At 41.6% G+C, this 23,380-nt stretch overlaps 2 protein-coding genes, 1 long non-coding RNA gene and 1 pseudogene across 7 annotated transcripts in view; all 4 read right to left on the bottom strand.

The window, feature by feature from the left end:
- LOC114300635 (uncharacterized) overlaps positions 1-23,380 on the bottom strand; it is a 67,147-nt gene that overhangs the window by 25,936 nt on the left and 17,831 nt on the right. For all 5 annotated transcript variants that reach the window (XM_082914341.1, XM_082914337.1, XM_082914339.1 and 2 more), the window contains 2 exons: positions 22,857-22,985; positions 21,481-21,659 (listed from right to left, as the gene is read on the bottom strand). In XM_082914341.1, the coding sequence (XP_082770467.1) occupies positions 21,481-21,659; positions 22,857-22,985 (308 nt within the window). The remainder of the gene's footprint in view (positions 1-21,480; positions 21,660-22,856; positions 22,986-23,380) is intronic.
- LOC145820716 (uncharacterized) lies at positions 13,335-15,466 on the bottom strand. Its single transcript, XM_082917324.1, has 3 exons — positions 15,314-15,466; positions 14,607-15,195; positions 13,335-14,521 (listed from the first exon to the last, which is right to left on the bottom strand). Exons 1-3 carry the CDS (start codon positions 15,464-15,466, stop codon positions 13,335-13,337), a joined length of 1,929 nt encoding a protein of 642 aa, XP_082773450.1.
- Positions 20,220-21,302, bottom strand: LOC145820031 (uncharacterized). Its single transcript, XR_014360935.1, has 2 exons — positions 21,184-21,302; positions 20,220-20,673 (listed from the first exon to the last, which is right to left on the bottom strand). It is a non-coding gene; the product is annotated as an uncharacterized LOC145820031 (long non-coding RNA).
- Positions 22,474-22,624, bottom strand: LOC145820794 (5.8S ribosomal RNA; annotated as a pseudogene).

The following is a 23,380-nucleotide window of genomic DNA, read 5'->3' as shown; positions in this document are numbered from 1 at the left end:
TCTAGACAAGCATATGAGCTCTGTCTACGGAGTTCATCCCCTATCTCCTCCCAATACCTATCCGGTTTAGAGGTACATCCCCTATCTTCCCCTAAACCGCGGAGTACATCCCCTATCTCCTCCTCTACACATAACGTATATAAACACATTGGTTCTATATACAATCACACAATACACACAATTAATGTATTCTATCAACCGTCAAGTTCCATGACACATTCCATTGATTAGTTTCCGTTTACCTAATCATCATGCATTGTCTACAACAATCTCGACTATCCTCCACCGATAGCCCAAAGCAGTTATTTCTAAAACAGAAAATAAATGCACAAATGGATATTCAATCAACATTTCATTTCCTCATTTCTCACCAATTAATTATCCCAATTAATTAAACAATGTAATTAGGCCATTTTCCATAATTACTATTTCAACCCTTAGGTCCCATTTTCATCAATGATTCAACAATCATTCTATTTTTCTATGCCAGACATGCATCTAGGTTTATTATGAATAAAATCCCAACTTTTGTAAAATTACACAAAAGTCCCAAACTTTCACAAAATTATCAAACCAAGCCCAACTTCTCAAAATACCAAAATTTAAAGACAAAACCCATAGAGAGGAGTAGGTTATCCCTACCTCAATTTCGGAGTCCCAAAGGAGAAGACGACAAAACCCAACGTGCTCCAAAACCCGAGATTTTCAGATTAAAATGAAGCCCTCGACGATCAACAACCTTTTTGTAAAGGCCAAAGGTGAGTAAATCACTCCTACTAGATCAAAACCTAGAGAGAAGGTAGAGTCTAGAGTGAGAGGCTCAACAATGGTGATTTTGGAAAAGTAAGAGAGAGAAGAGAAAGTGAAAAAGTGATTTGAAAAGTCACAATTTCGGGACTTTAACCCAGGTCTCCGCTCGAGCGTAAAACACCCCGCTCGAGCGGCCACTCACAGACTTCCGCTCGAGCGGCCAACCTCCCGCTCGAGCGCAGAATGCACTCGCCCAGCACTTTTGCAGAACCAGGCCTCCGCTCGAGCTCCCAACCCTACGCTCGAGCTCACAACACTGCACAACAAGATACTGGATGGATGTAATCTACGCTCGAGCGCCAACACCTCCGCTCGAGCGTACAGGCCAAAGATCTGGGCAACTAGTTTTGGTTTCTAAACTCAACCAACCTGTAACAAACCCGCTCAACACATCCTATAACTCAAATACAAAGTAAGAAAGGATGTAAACAAGATAATAAACAACTACCAACATCCACGGACACATGTCCGGATCACTATACAACAAGGGTAAACCTGGGATCGCTATAACCTCCCCCCCTTAAAGAATTTCGTCCCCGAAATTAAACACAAGTTTTCAAAAACAAGTTTTCCTCCATTTTAAACAATGTTACATTTTAACATTCAACAATTCGACCCATTACCGGTCATCCCATCCCTTTAACAAGAGACATAACACAATATGTAAACAACATATGTATTTTCAACATGCATTAACATTATGCACTATCTTTCCAATTTCAACAATATATTCAACACATATAGTGTCACATTCAACTTCCATATGAGGCAAGTTCCAAACATACTTCCAATAATCAAAACATTTTCAATGTTTCACAACTTAAGACATATATAAAAGTTCTTAAGTTCAACAAAAATGTAAAATTTAAATATAAGATTACATATCAACAAACAAGTCCGGATATTTCTCTCGGACTTCCAACTCACGTTCCCAAGTGGCTTCCTCCACTCCGTGATGTTTCCATAAGACTTTCACCAAAGGAATGGTCTTGCCACGCAGGACCTGATCCCGCCTATCCAAGACCCGAACCGGTCTCTCCTCATACGAGGCATCCTCATCTACCTCATAATCAGTCCAATCCAACACATGTGATGGATCTGGCTCATACTTCCGAAGCATACTCACATGAAACACGTCATGTACCCCGGACAACTGCGGCGGTAAGGCTAACCGATAAGCAACCTCACCAATCCTCTCAAGGATCTCAAAAGGACCAATAAACCGAGGGGATAACTTCCCACTCTTCCCAAACCTCATCAGGCCTCGTCTAGGTGATATCTTCAGAAAGACATGATCACCTACCTCAAACGCCAAAGGCCTCCTCCTACGGTCGGCATAACTCTTTTGTCGACTCTGGGCTGTAACAAGCCTCCTACGGATAAGCTCAACTTTCTCCGTCGTCTCCCTAACCAACTCCGGACCCAACAAAGGTGCATCACCCACCTCGGCCCAACAAACTGGAGACCTACACGGTCGGCCATACAAGGCCTCAAACGGTGCCATACCGATGCTAGACTGAAAACTGTTATTGTAGGCAAACTCTACCAATGGCAAGTGCCTCTCCCACGTCCCACTGAAATCCAGGACACAACCCCGAAGCATATCCTCGAGGATCTGAATAGTACGCTCGGACTGCCCGTCAGTCTGAGGATGATAAGCCGTACTAAAGGTCAACTTAGTGCCCAAGGCACTCTGCAAACTCTGCCACAACCTAGCAGTAAAACGAGGATCTCTATCTGAGACAATCGTCACTGGGACCCCGTGCAATCTCACTACATCCCGAATATACAAATCGGCAAGGTGATCTACCGAATCTCTCACGCGCATAGGAATAAAGTGCGCCGACTTAGTCAACCGGTCTACAACCACCCAAATAGCATCACTACCCCGCTGAGTCCTCGGAAGACCTACAACGAAGTCCATAGTGACATGCTCCCACTTCCACTCGGCAATAGGCAAGGGTTGCAACAAACCCGCTGGCCTCTGATGCTCGGCCTTCACTTGCTGGCAAGTAAGGCACTTCGATACGAAAACAGCCACATCTCTCTTCATACCCCACCACCAAAACTGGCGACCCAAATCCTGATACATCTTAGTACCTCCCGGATGCACCGCAAGGCGCGAATGATGAAACTCTCGGAGTACTTCCTCTCGGCAAGCCTCCGGTACAAACAAACGGTCTCGGTATCTCACACTCAGGTCGGGATACACCGTCAAACCCTTCTCAACTTTCCCACTGGAGATCTTCTCTCGGAGGGATTCTACTTCAAGATCACCTCTCTGTGCCTCTAACACTCTAGTCACAAGTGTAGGCTGCACCACGACAGAAAACAAGGCCGCAGCCTCAACAGATTCGCCCAGTAGCAAATCAAACTCGCCAAGTGCTCCCAACATCACCCATTCCCGGATGGCTATACAAGCTACATCACTAATGGTTTTCCTACTAAGGGCATCGGCCACAACATTGGCCTTTCCCGGATGATAATGCAACTCAAAATCATAATCCTCGATGAACTCCATCCATCTCCTCTGCCTCAAATTCAAGTCTCTCTGTGTAAACAGATACTTCAAACTCTTATGATCCGAGAATACCTCGAACCTCTCACCATAAAGGTAGTGCCTCCAGATTTTCAAGGCAAAGATCACAGCTGCTAACTCTAGGTCGTGTGTGGGGTAATTCTTCTCGTGTATTTTCAACTGACGTGAGCCATAAGCTACCACTTTCCCCTCTTGCATCAACACACAACCCAAACCCTCTCGTGAAGCATCACAATAAACCGCATAACCCAACCCTCTCTCCGGAATAATCAATACCGGAGCGGTGGTCAATCTAACTTTCAACTCTTGGAACGACTTTTCACAAGTCTCACTCCACACAAACTTGACTCCCTTCCGAGTCAGTCTAGTCAACGGTGACGCTAACCTGGAGAAATCTTTCACAAACCGACGGTAATACCCAGCCAATCCCAGAAAACTGCGGATCTCAAACACACTCTTAGGCTGTGCCCAATCTTGCACTGCCTCAACCTTGGATGTATCAACAGACACCCCTTCCCCGGATACCACGTGGCCTAAGAATTTGACTTCCCCCAGCCAGAACTCACACTTCCCAAACTTGGCATACAGCCTATGGGCTCTAAGTAACTCAAGCACCACTCTCAAGTGTGCCTCGTGCTCCTCCTTAGAAGACGAATAGATAAGGATGTCGTCCACGAAAACAACCACAAATCGGTCTAAGAACTCCCGGAAAATCCGGTTCATCAAGTCCATAAAGACTGCCGGTGCATTGGTAAGCCCGAATGGCATCACCAGAAACTCATAATGGCCATACCGCGTACGGAATGCCGTTTTCGGAATATCTTCCTCCCTGACCCTCAACTGATGGTAACCCGATCTCAAGTCTATCTTAGAGAAACAACGGGAACCCTTCAATTGGTCAAACAAATCATCTATACGGGGCATAGGGTACTTATTCTTAACAGTAGCCCGATTCAACTTCCGGTAGTCTATACACAATCTCAAGGCACCATCTTTCTTTTTAACAAAGAGTGCCGGTGCTCCCCACGGTGAAACACTAGGGCGAACAAAACCCTTATCGAGCAATTCCTGGAGCTGAACTTTCAACTCAACCAACTCTGCTGGAGCAAAACGGTAAGGTACCATAGAAATCGGCGCCGTACCAGGCACTAAATCTATAGAGAACTCTATCTCTCGGTGAGGTGGCAAACTAACAAGATCTTCGGGAAAGACATCCGAATACTCACAAACCACCCTTGGCAATACAACCTGGGTCTCACCACTCTCACCACTCTCAAAGCTGGCAAGTAGACTACTAAGCTCACTTCGCCCTCGCGAATCATACCCCGGTGGCAAAACACTACCAACCCGGTCTCCCAAGAAATGGAACCACTCCCCGCTCAAGGTACACAATGTAACCCTCTGGCGGTAGCAATCAATAACAGCTCGGTATGACGATAACCAGTCCATACCCAAAATAACATCAAAACCCTTCATGGGCATGACAACAAACGGAAAAGGAAGCCTATAATCGGCGACCTCTATATCACATCCTCTAACACCCTGTTTCAGAATCAACTCACCACCCAAAGGCGATACCACACAAATAGGAGATGCTAACTGTGCTAACTCCAATTCCAAAACAGATGCAAATGCAGCAGATACAAAAGAATGAGATGCACCCGTGTCTATCAACACATTAGCAACTGAGTTGCAAAACAGAAAAGTACCTCTCACTACTGATGGAGCCGGTACTAAATCCTGGGCGGTAACAGCATACACGCGCCCCGTAGGCCCCTGGTCTACCTGCTCACCTCTCGGAGCAAAAGATTGCTGCACAGACTGGGATGACGAAGCTCCCGGATTGGCCCTCGAGGCCTGCACAGACTGAGCTGGCTGAAAACCCTGCGTCTGCCTAGAACCAGACGCTCCCGAAGTGGCACTCAACTGTGGGCAAAACCTCTTCATGTGCCCAGGTTGTCCACACTGATAACAAGTCAAGAGCTGGCCCCTGCCCAAATTCTGACTCGGCGATCTAGCTGAAGAAGAAGCAGCTTTCTGACTCCCACCCTTCTGCGGGCAAACCGAAACCTTGTGACCCAGCTGGCCACACTTGTAACAAGTGAATTCTCCCTGACTGCCTCTCCCCGAGCCTACACTAGGCACTGGAAAGGTCGATCTAGAGACTGCACCCTGAGACTGCTGAGGGTTATTACCCTTCTGTCTCCTGCCATCACTCTGACTATCCTGGCTCCTCTTGGAGCCTCTCTGACCCTCATCCTCCTCCTGCATCATAAGCTCCATATGAGCTGCAGCGTCCACTAGGTGTCTATACTCTCGAATATAAGATCCACCAATTCTCAACTTGAGGCCCCGCCTCAACTTCCGCTCAAACTCATAGCAACGGCGTTCCTCAGACGCCACCAGTTCAGGTGCAAACCTAGACAGACTGGTAAAAGTAGCCTCAAACTCGGCCACTGACAAGCCCTGCTGATTAAGCCGGCTAAACTGATCCCTCAGCTTCTCCCTAGCTGCTGCTGATAAAAACCTCTCCTGAAAAGCATTCACAAACGCCTCCCAAGTACCACCAACACGAGCTTTCTCGTACTTCCACCATTGACCCGCATCTCCCTTCAGTTGGAAGGATGCCAAGGTCACTTTCAGTGCTCCGTCCTCGATGCCAAGCATCTCAAACGTCTTCGTTGTCTGTTCGAGCCATTCATCTGCCTTAAGCGGCTCTTTAGGATCCCCGATAAACTCGTCCGGATTACACCGAAAGAACTCCCTCTTCAAGAAGGAAGGTCCTGTCTCAGCTGCCTGATTCCCAGCTCTAAGAATACCTAAAGCTCCTGCTATCTCTCTGGCCAAGGCACCCATAGCCTGCTGACCTACTGGCTCGGCCACATTGGCCTGCCCAACTCCCTCCTGCACTGCCGGAATCTCACCCTGTAACGGTACTTCCTGCCTCGCAGGTCTACCACGCCTAGCACCTCTTCCTCGTCCTGACATCCTAATAAAGGCAACACAGAACGTTAGCACATTCATAGGTGTGCCGAAACTAAACACTCACGTCCTAATGCATGGACAAGTGTAATTCACTCCACATAAGCACATAAACACATAAGCACTTACGAACTTCATTTCCGGATAATAATAGTCCCGAGGCGTTACTAGAGTTCCGGTTAGAAACAGCATTGATCAAGTGCTTTTCCAACAAGACTCCCAGAAACTCAAGGATCCAATCAATATCCCAGAAATCAAATCCCATACCCACATAGTCACATAAACATGTTATCACTTAAGCACATAGCATATGACACTACATCTAAGTCTCTACCAAGCGAGACAAACCCATTGTGATACTAATCACTTCCCACGTACCCAAAGTATTCGAACCCGGTACGCTCTGATACCAAGTTGTAACGCCCTCAAAATAATGACAATAAACCCATCAGATAAGACATGCATTTACATTTAAACTAACCGCATTCCTTTCATTCATTAGAATTCCAAGACATAAGTATTACATGTTAACCTCATAACAAAATGCCCTACGGGCTTACAGCTTTCCAAGTTAACACTTGGTTACAACAAAGAGTTCTAACTCGTTTACACATTAAGCCCATGGCTTGAAATTTACATGTAATACATCAAAAGTAAAACGACAAAACTATGCCCGCCACTAGCCTCCCAGCTATGTCCTTGGAGGTGGCATGCTTCCTGTACCTGAAAATGATATTCCCATATAGGGTGAGCCACAGCCCAGTAGAAATACACTAAACCAACCATGGACAATGACTAAAACATTAGCAATTGATAGTTGGTCAACACTGATACAATCACATAAATTACATATTTATGTCAACGACTTACAAGTCCCAATTACTTTTCATTTTCCCTTTTTCAACAGATAAGCATGCTAGCTCTATCATCATTTCCATAGATATGTATAAAAACTATATCTCACATTCAGATAAGCATAAAAGCTATACCCACATTCTCAACAGATATGTAAATCAACAATATCCACAGATAAGCATACAAGCTGTATCCACACTCTACAACAGATATGTATATCAACAATATCCACAGATAAGCATACAAGCTGTATCCACACTTCACAAAGATAAGCATATGAGCTCTATCTTCACTTCTCTAGACAAGCATATGAGCTCTGTCTACGGAGTTCATCCCCTATCTCCTCCCAATACCTATCCGGTTTAGAGGTACATCCCCTATCTTCCCCTAAACCGCGGAGTACATCCCCTATCTCCTCCTCTACACATAACGTATATAAACACATTGGTTCTATATACAATCACACAATACACACAATTAATGTATTCTATCAACCGTCAAGTTCCATGACACATTCCATTGATTAGTTTCCGTTTACCTAATCATCATGCATTGTCTACAACAATCTCGACTATCCTCCACCGATAGCCCAAAGCAGTTATTTCTAAAACAGAAAATAAATGCACAAATGGATATTCAATCAACATTTCATTTCCTCATTTCTCACCAATTAATTATCCCAATTAATTAAACAATGTAATTAGGCCATTTTCCATAATTACTATTTCAACCCTTAGGTCCCATTTTCATCAATGATTCAACAATCATTCTATTTTTCTATGCCAGACATGCATCTAGGTTTATTATGAATAAAATCCCAACTTTTGTAAAATTACACAAAAGTCCCAAACTTTCACAAAATTATCAAACCAAGCCCAACTTCTCAAAATACCAAAATTTAAAGACAAAACCCATAGAGAGGAGTAGGTTATCCCTACCTCAATTTCGGAGTCCCAAAGGAGAAGACGACAAAACCCAACGTGCTCCAAAACCCGAGATTTTCAGATTAAAATGAAGCCCTCGACGATCAACAACCTTTTTGTAAAGGCCAAAGGTGAGTAAATCACTCCTACTAGATCAAAACCTAGAGAGAAGGTAGAGTCTAGAGTGAGAGGCTCAACAATGGTGATTTTGGAAAAGTAAGAGAGAGAAGAGAAAGTGAAAAAGTGATTTGAAAAGTCACAATTTCGGGACTTTAACCCAGGTCTCCGCTCGAGCGTAAAACACCCCGCTCGAGCGGCCACTCACAGACTTCCGCTCGAGCGGCCAACCTCCCGCTCGAGCGCAGAATGCACTCGCCCAGCACTTTTGCAGAACCAGGCCTCCGCTCGAGCTCCCAACCCTACGCTCGAGCTCACAACACTGCACAACAAGATACTGGATGGATGTAATCTACGCTCGAGCGCCAACACCTCCGCTCGAGCGTACAGGCCAAAGATCTGGGCAACTAGTTTTGGTTTCTAAACTCAACCAACCTGTAACAAACCCGCTCAACACATCCTATAACTCAAATACAAAGTAAGAAAGGATGTAAACAAGATAATAAACAACTACCAACATCCACGGACACATGTCCGGATCACTATACAACAAGGGTAAACCTGGGATCGCTATACATCCAGTTTGGCTCGTTTTCCCCAGTATCAGTAAACATGGTACACATACTACCGCAGGAATTCCAAGCTGGAGATGAGAATCAAGAGGGGCAAGAAGTTGATCCAATTCCAATCTCTAGTGAAGATTCACAAGCGAGTATGGTACAAGATAATTTCGGAATGGTTACCCCAATGGAAGCTAAGTATGAGAGTGAAGAAGTGGTAAGTATTAACCTCTCGTATCCATTTGAGTATCCATCGAATTCTATGACACATCATGTTAAGCCTTTGTACATTAAGGCCTTCTTCGATGGGATACAGTTAAACCGAGTCTTAGTGGATAATGGGGCAGTGGTGAACTTACTACCGAAATCCTCCTTGAAGAAATTAGGGAAAAAGAATCCCAGGTTGATCCCAACCAGTACAACCATTGCTGGTTTTGCTGGAGACAAACAGATGGCCCAGGGAATTCTACCCATCAACCTAAGTGTGGGAACCAAGGACTGCATGATGGCGTTTTTCGTCATCGACAGCAATGCGAAGTACAATGCTTTACTTGGTAGAGATTGGATCCACACTAATAAATGTGTGCCTTCCTCTTTGCATCAGAAAATGATAATAGCTCTAGGCAATGGGGAGACGGAGGAAATTAATGCAGATCCTCAACCTTTCATAGCCTGTGCAGATTTCGCAGAAGCCAAGTTATATATTGATGGCGTGGCACCGCTCAGTATACTGATGAAATCCGATGGCTCAGCCGAAATACCGGCTGATGAGGAAGTAGCACACTTGAAGCACTTAGTCCAGGAGAGTGCTGATGAAGAGCTGGTTGTTAAAGATGACAATGATGCCTGGTTGTAAGCAGCAAGATGAAGCACCAGAAGCCAGGTCTTTGGCTTTAATTGAGTTTTCAATATTGGATATAAAGTCAATAGTCCAGAAAGTACGGGAGCAAGAGAAAGAAGTCATGACAATTGGCTACAAGTGGGAGCAGCAACAAGCCAGAGTTTTGACCCTTGATAAATACTGTGCATTGGACATAGAAATGAAAGTCCAAGAAATACAGGAAGAAGAAACCTTGTGGACAGACTTTGTCTATGAGGAGGAGAATAAAGAGGAGGAATCAAAGAGCCTGGAAACAGAACACAGCAAGGAGACTACTTCGAAGTCAGAAGGGATCAAAGAAGGAGTTCCAGTAAGTACTCAGATACAAGAGCCCTTAGAAGAAATAAATTTAAGGGAAGATTCTGTACAACAACCTATTTATATAAGTTCTTGGTTGAATTCTCTTGATAGGGACCAGTTGTTGATTATTTTGAGAAGATATAAAGATTGTTTTGCATGGTCATACAATGAACTACCAGGATTGGATAGGTCATTAGTGGAACATAGGCTTCCCATGAAGCCTAACTTCAAGCCATACAAACAAAAACCAAGAAGAATGGGTTCAGACATGATCCAGAAAGTTAAGGAAGAAATTCTTAGACTACTCAAGGCAGGCTTTATCAGGACAGTCAGGTATGTTGAGTGGCTATCTAATATTGTACCTGTAGTTAAGAAGAATGACAAAATGAGGGTATGCATCGATTTTAGAAACCTAAATCTGGCGACTCCAAAAGATGAATATCCTATGCCTATAGTAGATTTGCTAGTGGATAGCTCAGCAGGACATCAGATTTTATCAATGATGGATGGGCACTCTGGTTATAACCAAATCTGTATTGCGGAGGAGGATGTTCACAAGACAGCATTTAGATGCCCTGGGAATATCGGGACCTTCGAATGGGTTAAAATGCCGTTTGGCCTAAAGAATGTCGGGCCACGTATCAGAGGGCTATGAACACTATCTTTCATGACCTTATTGGTGGGTATTTAGAGTGTTATATTGATGACATTGTGGTTAAATCCCAATCCATGGAGGAGCATCTGTTTCACCTAGAGGCAGCCTTTGAAAGAATGAGAAAGTTCAAATTGAAGCTTAATCCTCTTAAGTGTGCTTTTGGCGTATCATCTGGAAACTTCTTGGGCTATGTAGTACACAAGAAAGGAATACAGATCAACCAGAATAAAGCCAAAGCCATCATTGAAGCCAGACCTCCATCAAGTAAGAAAGAATTACAAAAGTTCCTTGGACAGGTTAATTTTCTTCGAAGATTCATTTCTAACACTGCAGGGAAAACTAAAGTTTTTTCTTCCTTATTAAGGCTGAAAGATGAAGAGGAATTTGTATGGACAACGGAGCATCAAAGTGCTTTCGATGGAATCAAAGCCTACTTGGCCAACCCTCCAGTACTGATGCCACCAAATGGCGTTAAGCCTTTGAAGTTGTACATAGCTGCAGCAGAAGATTTATTGGGAGCTTTCTTAGCCCAAGACAATGAGGAAGGCAGGGAGCAAGCTGTTTATTACCTTAGTAGGTTTTTAAATTCTTGTGAATGTAAATATTCAGCTGTAGAAAAACTTTGCCTTGCGCTGTATTTTGCTGTAATGAAATTAAGATATTACCTTTTGCCTACGACTGTCTTGGTAATTGCAACCACAGATTTGGTTAAATATATGTTATCTAGACCTATGTTGAGGGGAAGAATTGGCAAATGGGTATTAGTCTTGTCAGAATTTCACTTAGAATATGTGCCCCAAAAGGCAGTGAAAGGACAAGTTTTAGCCAATTTTTTGGCAGACCATCCATCTCAAACAGAGAGTCAAGAGATAATGGAACTTAGTATGGCTAGTGTCAAACCATGGCAAATGTGGTTCGATGGATCGAAAGCCAATGGCTTAACTAGAATTGGTATAGTGATCAAGTCACCGCAAGGAATAGAAACCACACATGGTTTCAGAGTGGATGAAACTGCTTGTTCTAATAATCAAGCTGAATATGAAGCTTTGATAGTAGGATTGGAAATTCTTATTGGATTACAAGTACATGCAGTTGACATATTCGGAGATTCCCAATTGGTCGTTAACCAAGTAAAAGGGATTTTCAAGTGTCAAAGTATAAGTATGTTGCCATATTATGTTGTCGCATTACATTTGCTCTCTCAATTTGAAATAGCAAATGTAACTCATGTTCCGAGATTCTTAAATAATAGAGCTAATGATGTGGCTCAGGAAGCTTCGAATTTCAAGAGAAAGAATGATACCCAACGGGACGTAAGCCAAACAACATACCAAAAATCTATACCACCCTTAAATAAAAGGAATGTGGTCCTGGAAATCAATCATAATGATTTGCAGGAACAAGATTGGAGGCATCCAATAATACAGTACTTGACTGGCCCATCCTCAAAAGCCAGCAGAAGAGTTAAATTGCAATCTGTGCAATACATCATATATAACAATTATCTCTACAAAAGGGGGGGAGATGGTCTATTGTTGGAATGTTTAGGGCCAAAAGAAGCATTAACAGCTATGGCTGAGGTTCATGAAGGCATCTGTGGTGCACATCAGCCTGGTGTAAAGATGAGATGGCTGCTTCGAAGACATTCTTATTATTGGCCAACTATCCTTAAAGACTGCATAGAATATGCAAAGGGCTGCCAAGCATGTCAAAAGCATGGTACAATAAGGCATGTGCCCATAACTGATCTGCATGCAGTAGTAAAACCTTGGCCGTTCAGAGGGTGGGCCATGGATATGATGGGGAAAATACACTCACCCTCTTCGAAGCATCATTGTTTCATTTTGGTAGCTACTGATTATTTCACCAAATGGGTCGAAGCTAAGCCATATAAAGCTGTAGATCAGACGGAGGTTATTGGGTTCATTAAAAATTTGATCCATAGATTTGGCATCCCACAAACGATAACGGTTGATAATGGGACTGTTTTTGATGGGAAAATGGTAAAGTCTTTTGTGTCTGAGTTTGGAATTAGCCTTGTTAATTCCACCCCATATTATGCACAAGCCAATGGTCAAGCTGAATCATCCAACAAGTCCTTAAAAAAAGGAATACAAAAGGTTGTGGAAGATAATCCTAGGGACTGGCATAACTTATTGTTAGATGTATTGTGGGCTTATAGAACTTCCCCAAGGTCAAGCACAGGAGTCACTCCTTATGCCTTAGTTTATGGGCATGATGCAGTATTACCTGTGGAGATCAATGTTAAATCCTTGAGGGTAAGATGCCAAGACCAGTTGGATCCTGAGCAGTACTATCAGAGTATGTGCTTGGAGTTAGAAGACATAGATGAAACTAGAATTCTGGCATTAAATAGCATTCTCTTTCAGAAGAAGAAAGCAGCCAAAAATTATAATAAGAAAGTCAAACATGTTGGCTTTGATGAAGATGATTTGGTGTGGAAAACAATACTTTCAATAGGAATTAAAAGCCATAGATTTGGAAAATGGTCACCTAATTGGGAAAGACCATATCAAATTCATAGAGTTTTGCCTTTTGGAGCATACCATTTGAAAAATTTGAATGGTTATGTGCATCCCAAAAAGATTAATGACAGATATTTAAAGCCTTATTTTCTAACTATTTGGGAAACACAAGGAATAAAATAAACACTGAGTACAAGAACATAAGATGATAAACAAGAAAATGTTTTTTATAAAGAGTCAAGTACATCGTGCCACAAATTGGCCCAAAAATCATTACAATGTTTTAGTTGTTTTTGTACAACAGCTTTCCTATTGGTAAATGGCGAAAATAGTTGAATAGCTGTAGCCATGTCTCTCTTTTGATTGGTCAGCCCTTGATTGGTGATTTGCAGTTTGATGTCAGTTCGGAGTAAGGCCTGATTCACTGCAGAAAGCTCCTCTTCGAGTTGAGCTTTCCTCTCCAGTAGTTGAGTTCGAAAGTGAGAGGCAGAGGAGTGTTGTTCCTTAAGCTTCGATACTTCAGTATGCACTTGAGAAACAAAACTTTGGTCTCTAACCAATTTCTCATCCGCAGCCTTGGCAGTATGACAGATGCTGGTGTAGAAGTCGATAGTAGCTGCTGCCTGGGATAGATGATTTGAGACATCCATACCAGACTGCTCAGCAAGTTTACAGCATTGAAGAAACCCATTTTTAATTATAGGCCTTTGTAGAGCCTCGAAGGGAATCCTCGAAAAGGAAATTAACAGGTCCAGGCAGGTGTCTGAGTCTATCAAAGGTACAGAAGGCTGGCTGCTGGAGGAAGGAAAGCTCTCAAAAATTTCCAGCAAAGAATCAGCCAAAACTAATGGCTCAGCTTCCTCATCGAATGTCGGAGAAGTAGAGGTGATGTCAAAGAGACTAGCCAATCTTACTTCGAAGACATCAATCTCATCATTAGACATGAGGGGCGCAGAGAGAGTTGCCATGGGAGACACAGAAGACTGCATAGGGATAGGAGAAATGGGTGGAGCATCTTTAACGGTCTCTATGGTCCTAGCCACTAATGAATCAAGTGAGGGAGGGCTGGAGCTAGGTAAAGGTGATAAGTCACGAGTTAGAGAGCTGCCAGCACCCTCAATAGGGGAATCAATTGCCATTAGAGATGAGGTAGTAGTTGGAATCTCTTTGGAAGGAGAAAGAGGAGCAAGACTCGACAGAGAAGTAAATTGAGGAAAGTCAAGGGTCAAGTGGGAAAGACGTGGAGTCAAACCAAGAGAAAGAAGTGCAAGAATGCTTGGCCTCAAGAAAAATGCAGGAAGTATAGACCTTGGAAGTGGAAGTATGGTCTGAATAGCCCTTACATCCTGCATCTGATCAACCTCGAGTGAAACTGAGAGAGGTCTCATTGGAAAGATGAACTCAGAAGTTGCTGCTGCAAGAGGAAAAAATGTAAAGCAATGTTAACCTTCAATACCAAAGGCTGACAGAGGAAAAATCGCAGAAGTATAAAGAATTACCTGCTCTAGAAGTGTTGGCGATGATGGGAGAACTACGAAGGGTGTAATGTCTGGCAGTTTGTTGCCTTCTTGCAGTTTCCCTTTGTAGTATGTCAGCAGCGGCAGCTCCATCTCTCAGAAATTGTTGCTGCCGTCTCTTCTCAGCTCTCTCGAAGACAATCATGGCTTTAGAATGTTCTGGTTCTACTGCCTTGACGGCTGCTTCATGGATGGTATCTTCAACCAAGATATGGGCGGAAGCAGACATCTTTTTTCTCTTTTCCATTGCTTTGGCAATTGTCTCAGAATCAGAGTCTTCGACCATATCAGAAGGAGAGACAGTCACCTTTCTTTTCCTTTTTCTCTGTATTGGCAGGGTCTGCCTCTTCTCAATTTCCTTCTCAACTTCTTCAAGCTGAGATCTGGATTCCGAAGAAATGAGTTCATCTTCCATCTCTCTGGCAGTTGTCTCATCCCTAACCAAGTCAGATGAAAAAATGATCGCTCTCTTCTTTCTTTTCAAGGGTAACTCTTCCTCTTGATCTGCTTCTTCTTTTTCTTCTCCTTGAATATCGGATGTTTCCTTCTCAAGCTCAAAGAGCCTCCTTTTCTTTTGTGATTGACCACCTCCACAAAAGAAGAATTAAAGATAAGGCAAAATGCATTATAAAAAGACAAAAGGAGAAGGGACAAGGGTATATACCTTTCTTCGAGGCAGCCCGAGTAACTCTAGGAGAAATTGAAGCAGCAGGAGCAGATTGTGCTGTAGCATGTGCTACAACTGAAACAGTGGAAGAAGTGACAATTCCAGCTCCTTTGGGCTTGGTCACATCTAACACCGTTAGTAGGTTTAGAGGTGAAATGGCTAAGTAGATCTCCATGTTAGTCACCCACCAGTTTTGGTATCTCTTCAATACGGTACCTTGAGGAATGAAAGGGGTATACTCGAAATTGACCAAGTCGTCTATAAATTTAAAAGTTGCCTCTTCTAGCCTGGACTTCCGGACTTTCAAATCCCTTCTAGTAAAGCTGAGATTTGTGTTGCTACAGAGAGGTATTGGGACCCCTTGTGTGAGGCCAAATTGTCTAGCAAATTGAGCAGGACAGTAAGGTTCAGCAATGCATTTGTAGGCCTTCGGGTTCAAAGTCCCGATAAATAACTCTCTGGGAATCAGAATAGAAGCCCATATATCTTTGTGAATAGGTGAAGTACAGGACTGATCACTTAGGAAATTCCTCAACCAAGATGGACCAATGGAGGGTTCGAAGGGACGAAAACGGTAAGTAGGAAGGGAGACTGGGAGCTGGTGGAAGAAAGAGAAGTAAAAAGCAAAGGTAGAGGGGTAAAGTGAGGCATTGGCCAACCTTATGCCATGAGTAAGAGAGTTTGGCTCAGAAAATTTGAGGCATTTGGATTGTAACTCAGTAAAATAGGCGAAAAGCCAAAACTGAAGAATGCAGAATGGCCCCCCTTGATTAGCATCTAAGGGTTTCTCACAGAAAAGGGAGCAGACTCTATATACGTGACCTAGAACATGTGGGGCTAAGGCCACCTTTTTCTGTAAAACAAAGGCTTTGGCAAGAGGGGCAAATTCAGGCATGATTCTCTGAAAAGAGGTGCAGAAGAGGAATTTACAAAGCCAATACAATAAGAAAGAAAAGAATTCCCTATCAGTCACAGGGCCCTCTCTTTTATTCTCAGCCCTAGCAAAATCACTATAAGATGAGTTAAGGGAGGGGAGAGAGAAAGAGACTGCTAAATCAGGATAATCCGGTCCAAATGAGGTACCAATGGGGGATAGTCCCAGTAAATGGCAAATATCAAGAATAGTAGGGGCCATCATCCCGCATCTAAATTGGAAAAAGTTAAAGACAGGATTCCAAAAACACAAGGCAGCAGGAATAAGGAAAGGGTCCTCTGAGATAGTTACCCTAGATAGTCTGAGAGCATCGAGAAGGCAGAGTTCTTGAAGGTCTAGGGTCCTAGCAGGAATAACTCGATCATACCATTCTTGCCACTCTGGTCTCACCGTGGGCTAGCATCGGTGGGGGCGATTTATCCTCCAATTCCTCCAGTCAAGACCACCTTCGTAAAGAAGACATTGGTCTTCCAGACGGGGATACAGGGCTGGGAGCTCAGTAAGGATCTCTTTGAATATGGGCCCGAGCACGTAGTCTAGTTGCACATGGCGACGAGGGACAAAGATGCGTCCATCAATAGCGCTTTTCTCCCCAGCTTTGTACTTCTCACATTCTGCATCAATGATCCTCTCAGGGCCACAGATGGGCTCGTACGCTCTACGACTGATACTAAAGGAGAAGCCATTGACAGTATGCTTTAGAGAGGAGCCGTAGATTGGTAGAAAGAGGGGTTTGTGTGTTAAAAGAGCAAGTGGTTTCAGAGCACGAAACAAAAGGGTTTTTTAAAAACCCTCGTGTCTGAAAATATATTGCGTGAGCTATTAGAAGTGCGAATACAAAAAGTTTCCTTCAATATTGATACTTTTGGAGGGAAAAACAAAGCCCAGATGTTGAGGCTAGCTTCGAAGTAAGATATTTGACTTCGAAGCCAAGTCTTAGCGCCAATTTAAAAAAAAAAAAAAAAAAAACAGCTTCGAAACAGAGAAGCCGGCTTCGAAGCAGGTTTCCATACCCAAAGCATAAGAATACTCGAGTGTTTATTTCACTTCAAAGGGTTTAAAGACCTGTTTTTAGGTTTTTAACAAAGGTAATGTCCTTCGAGGCAAAACTTGAGATTCTTTAAGGATGGGATTTGGTGTTTGAAACATCAAAAGCAATAATGACAATGACTAGATGTTGACTATGGTCAAAATAGACTTTAAGTATAAGATTGCTAGATTCGAAGCACTGTTTCTAATTGAAAATCAGCCAAAACTGTCAACTTTATTCCACAAATTGGAAAGGTTCATAATTGGCTCTTTTTGTTTCATTTAAAACAATTAAGTCCAGATTCAAAGGATGAAATTGTTCAAAATTCGAAGCTCTGAATTGACTTTTAAAACACAAGTGAAAGCAGGGTCAAACAATGCCAAATGAAGAAGAATTTTGTTCATATTAAAACCAAAGCGATTACATCAGATGACCGTATCTCGGTATGAACTCGAGCTTATAAAAATAAGGAATGGAATAAATAACAAGATCATGAAATTTAGTCCAACAATGATCAATAAACTTTTGTTCTTTCCTTATTCTATCTTCCAAGTCTTCTAGCATTGGCTGCATAAGTTGATGTGCTCTCACTTCGTAGTAGAGCTCTTCAGCCTTTATTTCGAAAGCCACCTCTCTTAATCCTTGTTCCAATTCGTCAATGTCTAAGTCATCCCAATACGCAGAATCTTTATTCTTGAAATCACCGAATTCTTCAATGAAGTTCTCTGCTTCGTACTGAGCATGAATTCGAAGAGACGAAAGTTGGTCTAAAGATTGTGTAGTAGCCACAGAATTTCGATGCCAGTAAAGGAGCAATGGAAGTTGGTCCAGAAACATATGAAGTTCTGCCTGAGCAAGGGGATTAAGGACATGGCCCATAGTCAGAATATCACAAACCCATCGAAGGTTCTTGAGAGGGACTTCGTCCTCAAGAACATTAAAAGGAAAGTGAGAGAAAGCTGCAAGCAGAAGTTGAGCTTGTTTCTGCTCAGCTGGAGTAGGAGAAGGTAGAGGTTTATAAGGTGGGAAGACGTTTTCCATGGATAGGGCAAGCTTCAGTCTCTCTGTCCAGCAAAGAGTTGGTAGGGGAGAAGGTATGAATACTTCAATTTCGGGAGACGAAGAAGAAGGTGTGGACGCTTCTATTTTCGGAGATGACACGGGAGCAGAAGGAACAAAGGCATTAATATAATCAAGCCAGTCAAAAGAACAAATCTTCGCCTTCTGGGCTAAGAATGATGGGTTGTACCCTTGTGCTTCTTCTGGGCGGCGAGCAGCGTGCACTATCTTTGTAGGCATGGAGGATGTATACCATGTTACAAGAAGATTCTCCTCTAGACTACGCCGATGGTCAATGGGCACATAGGGATAGACCACTGAACTTCGAGCATATGAAGGAAACTTTAAAGGGTCAGTGAACTCAACAAAATGATGGTTGATTCGCTCCTTCAAATCATAGGTCTCAGGTGTTGACCAGCTTGTCCAGTCAGAACCCCCAAAAGAGGAAGAAGTTGCAGCTTTATCCCATACAGAGATTTGTGAAGAAGAGTTTCTCAAGTCCATATTTGCAATTTTTCAAATCAAAGGTTTGAGAGCAGTTTATTCGAACTGTAAGGGTGAGTTAGAGGAAGAACTTCTTATGTCTATATCTGCAACTTTCTGAATCAAAGGATTAAGAGCAATGTGTTCGTAATCCAAAGGTTGGTAATTTGCAAAGGCATCCATAACCTGAATATAGAAAGGTGGGTAAAGGTGGCTAATAAATGCATAGACGTTCTTTCGATGAGGAACAGCATCAACATATGACTCTTCGTGTGCTTGATCGTTGGAGGAAAAAATTAATTCGGCCATGAAATGTATCAGTCTGTTCGAATGCTAAGACAGTGGAAGTGTTTAAAGGATTAAACGAGAGTATTAATACAGATGGTGAGTGACAGTTGCATTTCTGGGAAGATGCAAAACCCATGCACGTTCTAAGACGTGGGAAAAAGATCCTGATCCACTAATATCACCAAGTCTTGGGCATATTAGTGCGGGGGGTAATGTTGGCTACATATTTTGTGCAAGCCAGTGACAATTCGACGCGTGGCAAAGTAAGGGTAATATGGGGAGACCAGTCAAGTCTTCGATCCTGATCATACACGTGGCAATTAATATTGGTTGTTATAAGATCTGAGTAGCAGCGGATCAACAAAGAGATGCAAGGTGACGTGGCTTCAACGGTTACTCACATTCAAATTCAAATATAGGAGGGAAGCCTAACTGCAAGTGAAGGTGTAGTGGAACTACTTATAAGGTAGCATGATCAGCGATCACGGAGGAGCAGTTCAACGGTTTGAAGTGCAGTTCGATGGTTATCTTTGAAGAGTATAAATAGCAGAAAAGACTTCAGAGAAGGGGGCGGAAAAAATCTAAAGAAAACCAGTCCTACTTTACATATTCCGGTTTTATTTCCTGTTCTTTACATTTCTGTACTTTAAATTCCTGCACTGCACTTCATTTGTAGGAGTATTTTTCGAGTATATTGCCGCTGTAAATCTCTACGAGGCTGAAATCATTGTAAGTTTTTCATACTAATGAAATGCTTCAATTTATTTAACTGTTCTTATGCTTAAATTCTCCTAAATCAAGCTACCAGTAAGCCACCAGTAAAAGTCCTCTTCATTGAGGCTGAAAGAACCATAACACAATCGTCTGAATAATTGGTTGGCAATTACAATTCTGTAAGGACTGATTGATCCTTGCTGGCACGCTCATAATTACAAAAATAACCTTCGAAAGTCAAAAAGCCAACATAAATATAACTAACAATCTAATAAATTTCATATCTTTATAGTGAGATTACTTATACTTGCATGTCAATAATAATGACATCACCGTTACGTTCAAAAGTTTTCATAGATAATATGGTTTATGATAGTCTCTTAATTTTCAATCAAAATAACTATTATTATTCTCATAATGTTTAAAATGTCATTGACATTTCACTCTAATAATATTTTTGTAATTTTTTTATTTAAAAAAAAAAAAAACAGGGCATTGAGATTGAGTCTACTGAAGATAAAGCTTCTAGAACAAGGAAGTATCTCAGTCTAGATAAAGATAAAGCTTACAGGGGGTTTATTCCTATCTAGCTGAGAGTCTAGGATGAGTATTGAGTTTGAGTCCATTGAAGTAAGGCTTCTACAAGGATCAGATCAACAGGGCACCCTGTGGGTCTCAGGTAGGTGCAAGATGCTGAAAACCATAAGTTCTTTCTTGTGAGTTGAAGCACAATTTGCTATCTTTGAGAGATATTTGATTATTGACTTGATCGTCGGAGTGCCCCCGGGTAGACGAACCACCGCCGGATTCTTATTTTTCTGTGACAGGTTGTTCGAACTTAATCTATTCTTCTGGTACTTTCCAGCTGAGTTTCCTGTTTGGTTGTGTGGTCAGAAATCAACACCCACAATTATAATATTTTAAAAAATCATTAAGAACACAAGTCAGAAAACTGTTTTTAAAACTCAAAACCAAACAAGGTTTTTTTTTAAAGAACAAATAAGCTAAATAAAATTTCATAATTGTGCTATGAACACAATTCATAATTCATTTATCTTATTACCACCTTTCACTTTTTCTCTCCATCTAAGCCATCCAAACAAGAAAAAGGAGTTTACTTTTAAAGTTTTCTCTTCCATTCTTTTATTATCTTCCATCAAACAAAGCATAAAATACCACTTGTAATGTCTAATTTCAAAACTATATGAACACATAAAAGCAAAGCATTACCCTTCAGAGAGAAACAATCAAAATAACCCAAAGGTTATCTATCACCTCAATCTGAGGCATAAATATGAATGTGCAGGTCAAAATCAATGAGAGAGAGAGAGAGAAAGAGAGAGAGAGAGAGAGAGAGAGAATACCTCAGCACCGGAAAACTTACCTCTCTTAGTGAATAGCAAAGCCAACTCAAAGATCTGGTCGAAAGGCGTTGAGATTATAGAGGACTTCAAATATGATCAATGATTGAAAAAGACTAGAAGGAATAATTCTTGGTGATAGCTTGCTAATGTAAATCAAACAAAGAATTAATGAATTATATCATACATTCAAACACACATCCAAATATATATACCAAATAATTACACATTGGGGAAATAAGACCAGAGCATATGTTGGCTCAAAAGTTATGAAGATTCCATACTAGAAACAAGAAGAAGATAAAAGCAATTGAAATTACTCCATGTGAGGGCTTGATATTTTTTGAACCAAAGAGACGATAACAACCACGTCATCAAGCTTGCCACCAGTAAATCCCTCATCAAACTCAAATGTCGCAACTGCATCTGCAAATGGAGTCATACAAGTTGTTGAATTCCCTATCTCATGTGCTCTCCTGGCTAGGGCTTCCGCTATTTCCTACAGATAGTATGCAGAATTTTTAAAATAAAAAAATGATAGGCAAAAAAAAAAAAAAAGCATTGAGAAAACATGGAAGGATTGTTGATGAGCATCTCCAACCCTCAACTACTTTTTTTCATCTAATTTGATTCCAATTTGAAAAAAAGAAAAATAAAAAAAGAAGCTTGATTTGATATGAACTACCCTAACTCTTTCATGAGATTTTCAACCCTTAACCTTTTTACATCTAATTTTCAATTTTGATGAAAATTTGATGAAACGGTTGGAATAGTTCAATATCGAATCAAGTTTTTTTATTCAAATTTGAAATTAAACTAGATGAAAAAAGTAGTGAAGGGTTAGAGATGCTCTAAGGGATCAATTTACTTGAGTTGTAATTTTATTTCAATATTTCCTAAGTTAAAAAACTTTGGACACTGAATTTCACCAGCATCTAACCTGTACGTCTTATAGTATAATCCACATGGTTTTCAAGTTTGGCTCTTTGCAGTTTGGTTGCTGTTATCAGGGAAATCCTTGTTTTGTTACTTTTTGTCATCTTAATGATATGCTAAAACTTAGTGGGCAGACTCGCCTGACTTGGTCATGGTCAAGCAACGTAGCAACAACACATTTGGGTCATGGGAGCTCGCTCGTGGCAACAAAGCACACACAATAAGGCACAACAGTTTGTCAATCACAGCTATCCATAAAGTCCGTTGTTGGGGACTCATTTTTAGGACGGCATGCATAGGCATGCACAAAAGACCAATAGTTGCTCCCAAATGCCAGCATCCTTCACAGGGGATGGGATAGGGGGCAATGCGATGTGAGACGCCAAAACATAAAATATCAGCTAAATGGCTTCAGGAATAAATTGTGTTCAAAGACGCAATGGTTCACAAGATTCTGCAATTTGCACAGAATATCACATTTTGCCACATCCTTCATTGATACGAGAACTAAGATATTTGTTACAAGTCATTTTGTTTCACACCATTGCCTGCCTAGCAACTAAGAATAGGACTTCAGGGAATCACTCTTAGGTTCGAGTTCAAGGAGAGAATATATAGTGGGTCACTCTTTGTTTTGGCCAAATGCCTTGTGCAATGACCACACTACAACCAGCACGCCTTGCTATAAACTTATTCTCAAATAGTTCAGTCAAGAGTCTAGAGAAGCTTAAAAATGTTTAACAAGGCATCTAGGAAGCACCTCAGGTTTAAAATTGGATTGCATTGACTTGGATACAATTGAAACTATTTCTGGGTCGTATAGATTGTCAAAAAGGCCATCTGTTGAAGTCACGATCACATCACCCTCATCCAAATCAATTATGTATGTCTGAAATGCAAATGGTTAGACATAACAAAATTAATAATTTCTAATCATTTATTTATTAGAAGAGAAAAAAACAACTTTCATTTGTATGGCCTATTATGAGGAAAAATATCCTTGTCATTTTTGTGCTGGCAATTTCATTCCAAGAATTGTATCTAGTACTTCAGAGTCTCATGAGAAAGTCATGATATTTTGAAAATCCAAGCTATTAGCCCTAAGGTTTCTCAAGTAAAGTTTAAATTCATTTTGATGATAACAAAGTAAGTTCAAGGCAGTAATATACCAATTTTCCTAAATCTTGAAGCTTTCTATATTTCAAAATAGATTATTGTGCTTAAAACTTCATATCTTGAGAGTATCATTTCATTCTATGTTGTTTGAACTCTTTATGGTGATGA

Source organism: Camellia sinensis, chromosome 2 (genome assembly GCF_055761805.1).
Source record: "Camellia sinensis isolate YWXY chromosome 2, ASM5576180v1, whole genome shotgun sequence".
Lineage (NCBI taxonomy): Eukaryota > Viridiplantae > Streptophyta > Magnoliopsida > Ericales > Theaceae > Camellia > Camellia sinensis.
The sequence above is the reverse complement of the archived record's forward strand: the minus strand, read 5'-3'. Positions and strand labels throughout refer to the sequence as shown.

Excerpts from the sequence above, each read along its gene's own strand:
- LOC145820716 (XM_082917324.1), bottom strand. The coding sequence starts at position 15,466 with ATGGAGATCTACTTAGCCATTTCACCTCTAAACCTACTAACGGTGTTA. Across the intron at positions 15,196-15,313 it reads CTGCTTCAATTTCTCCTAGA|AAAAGGAGGCTCTTTGAGCT; the intron begins GTTACTCGGGCT and ends CAATCACAAAAG. Across the intron at positions 14,522-14,606 it reads CGCCAACACTTCTAGAGCAG|CAGCAACTTCTGAGTTCATC; the intron begins GTAATTCTTTAT and ends TTCCTCTTGCAG.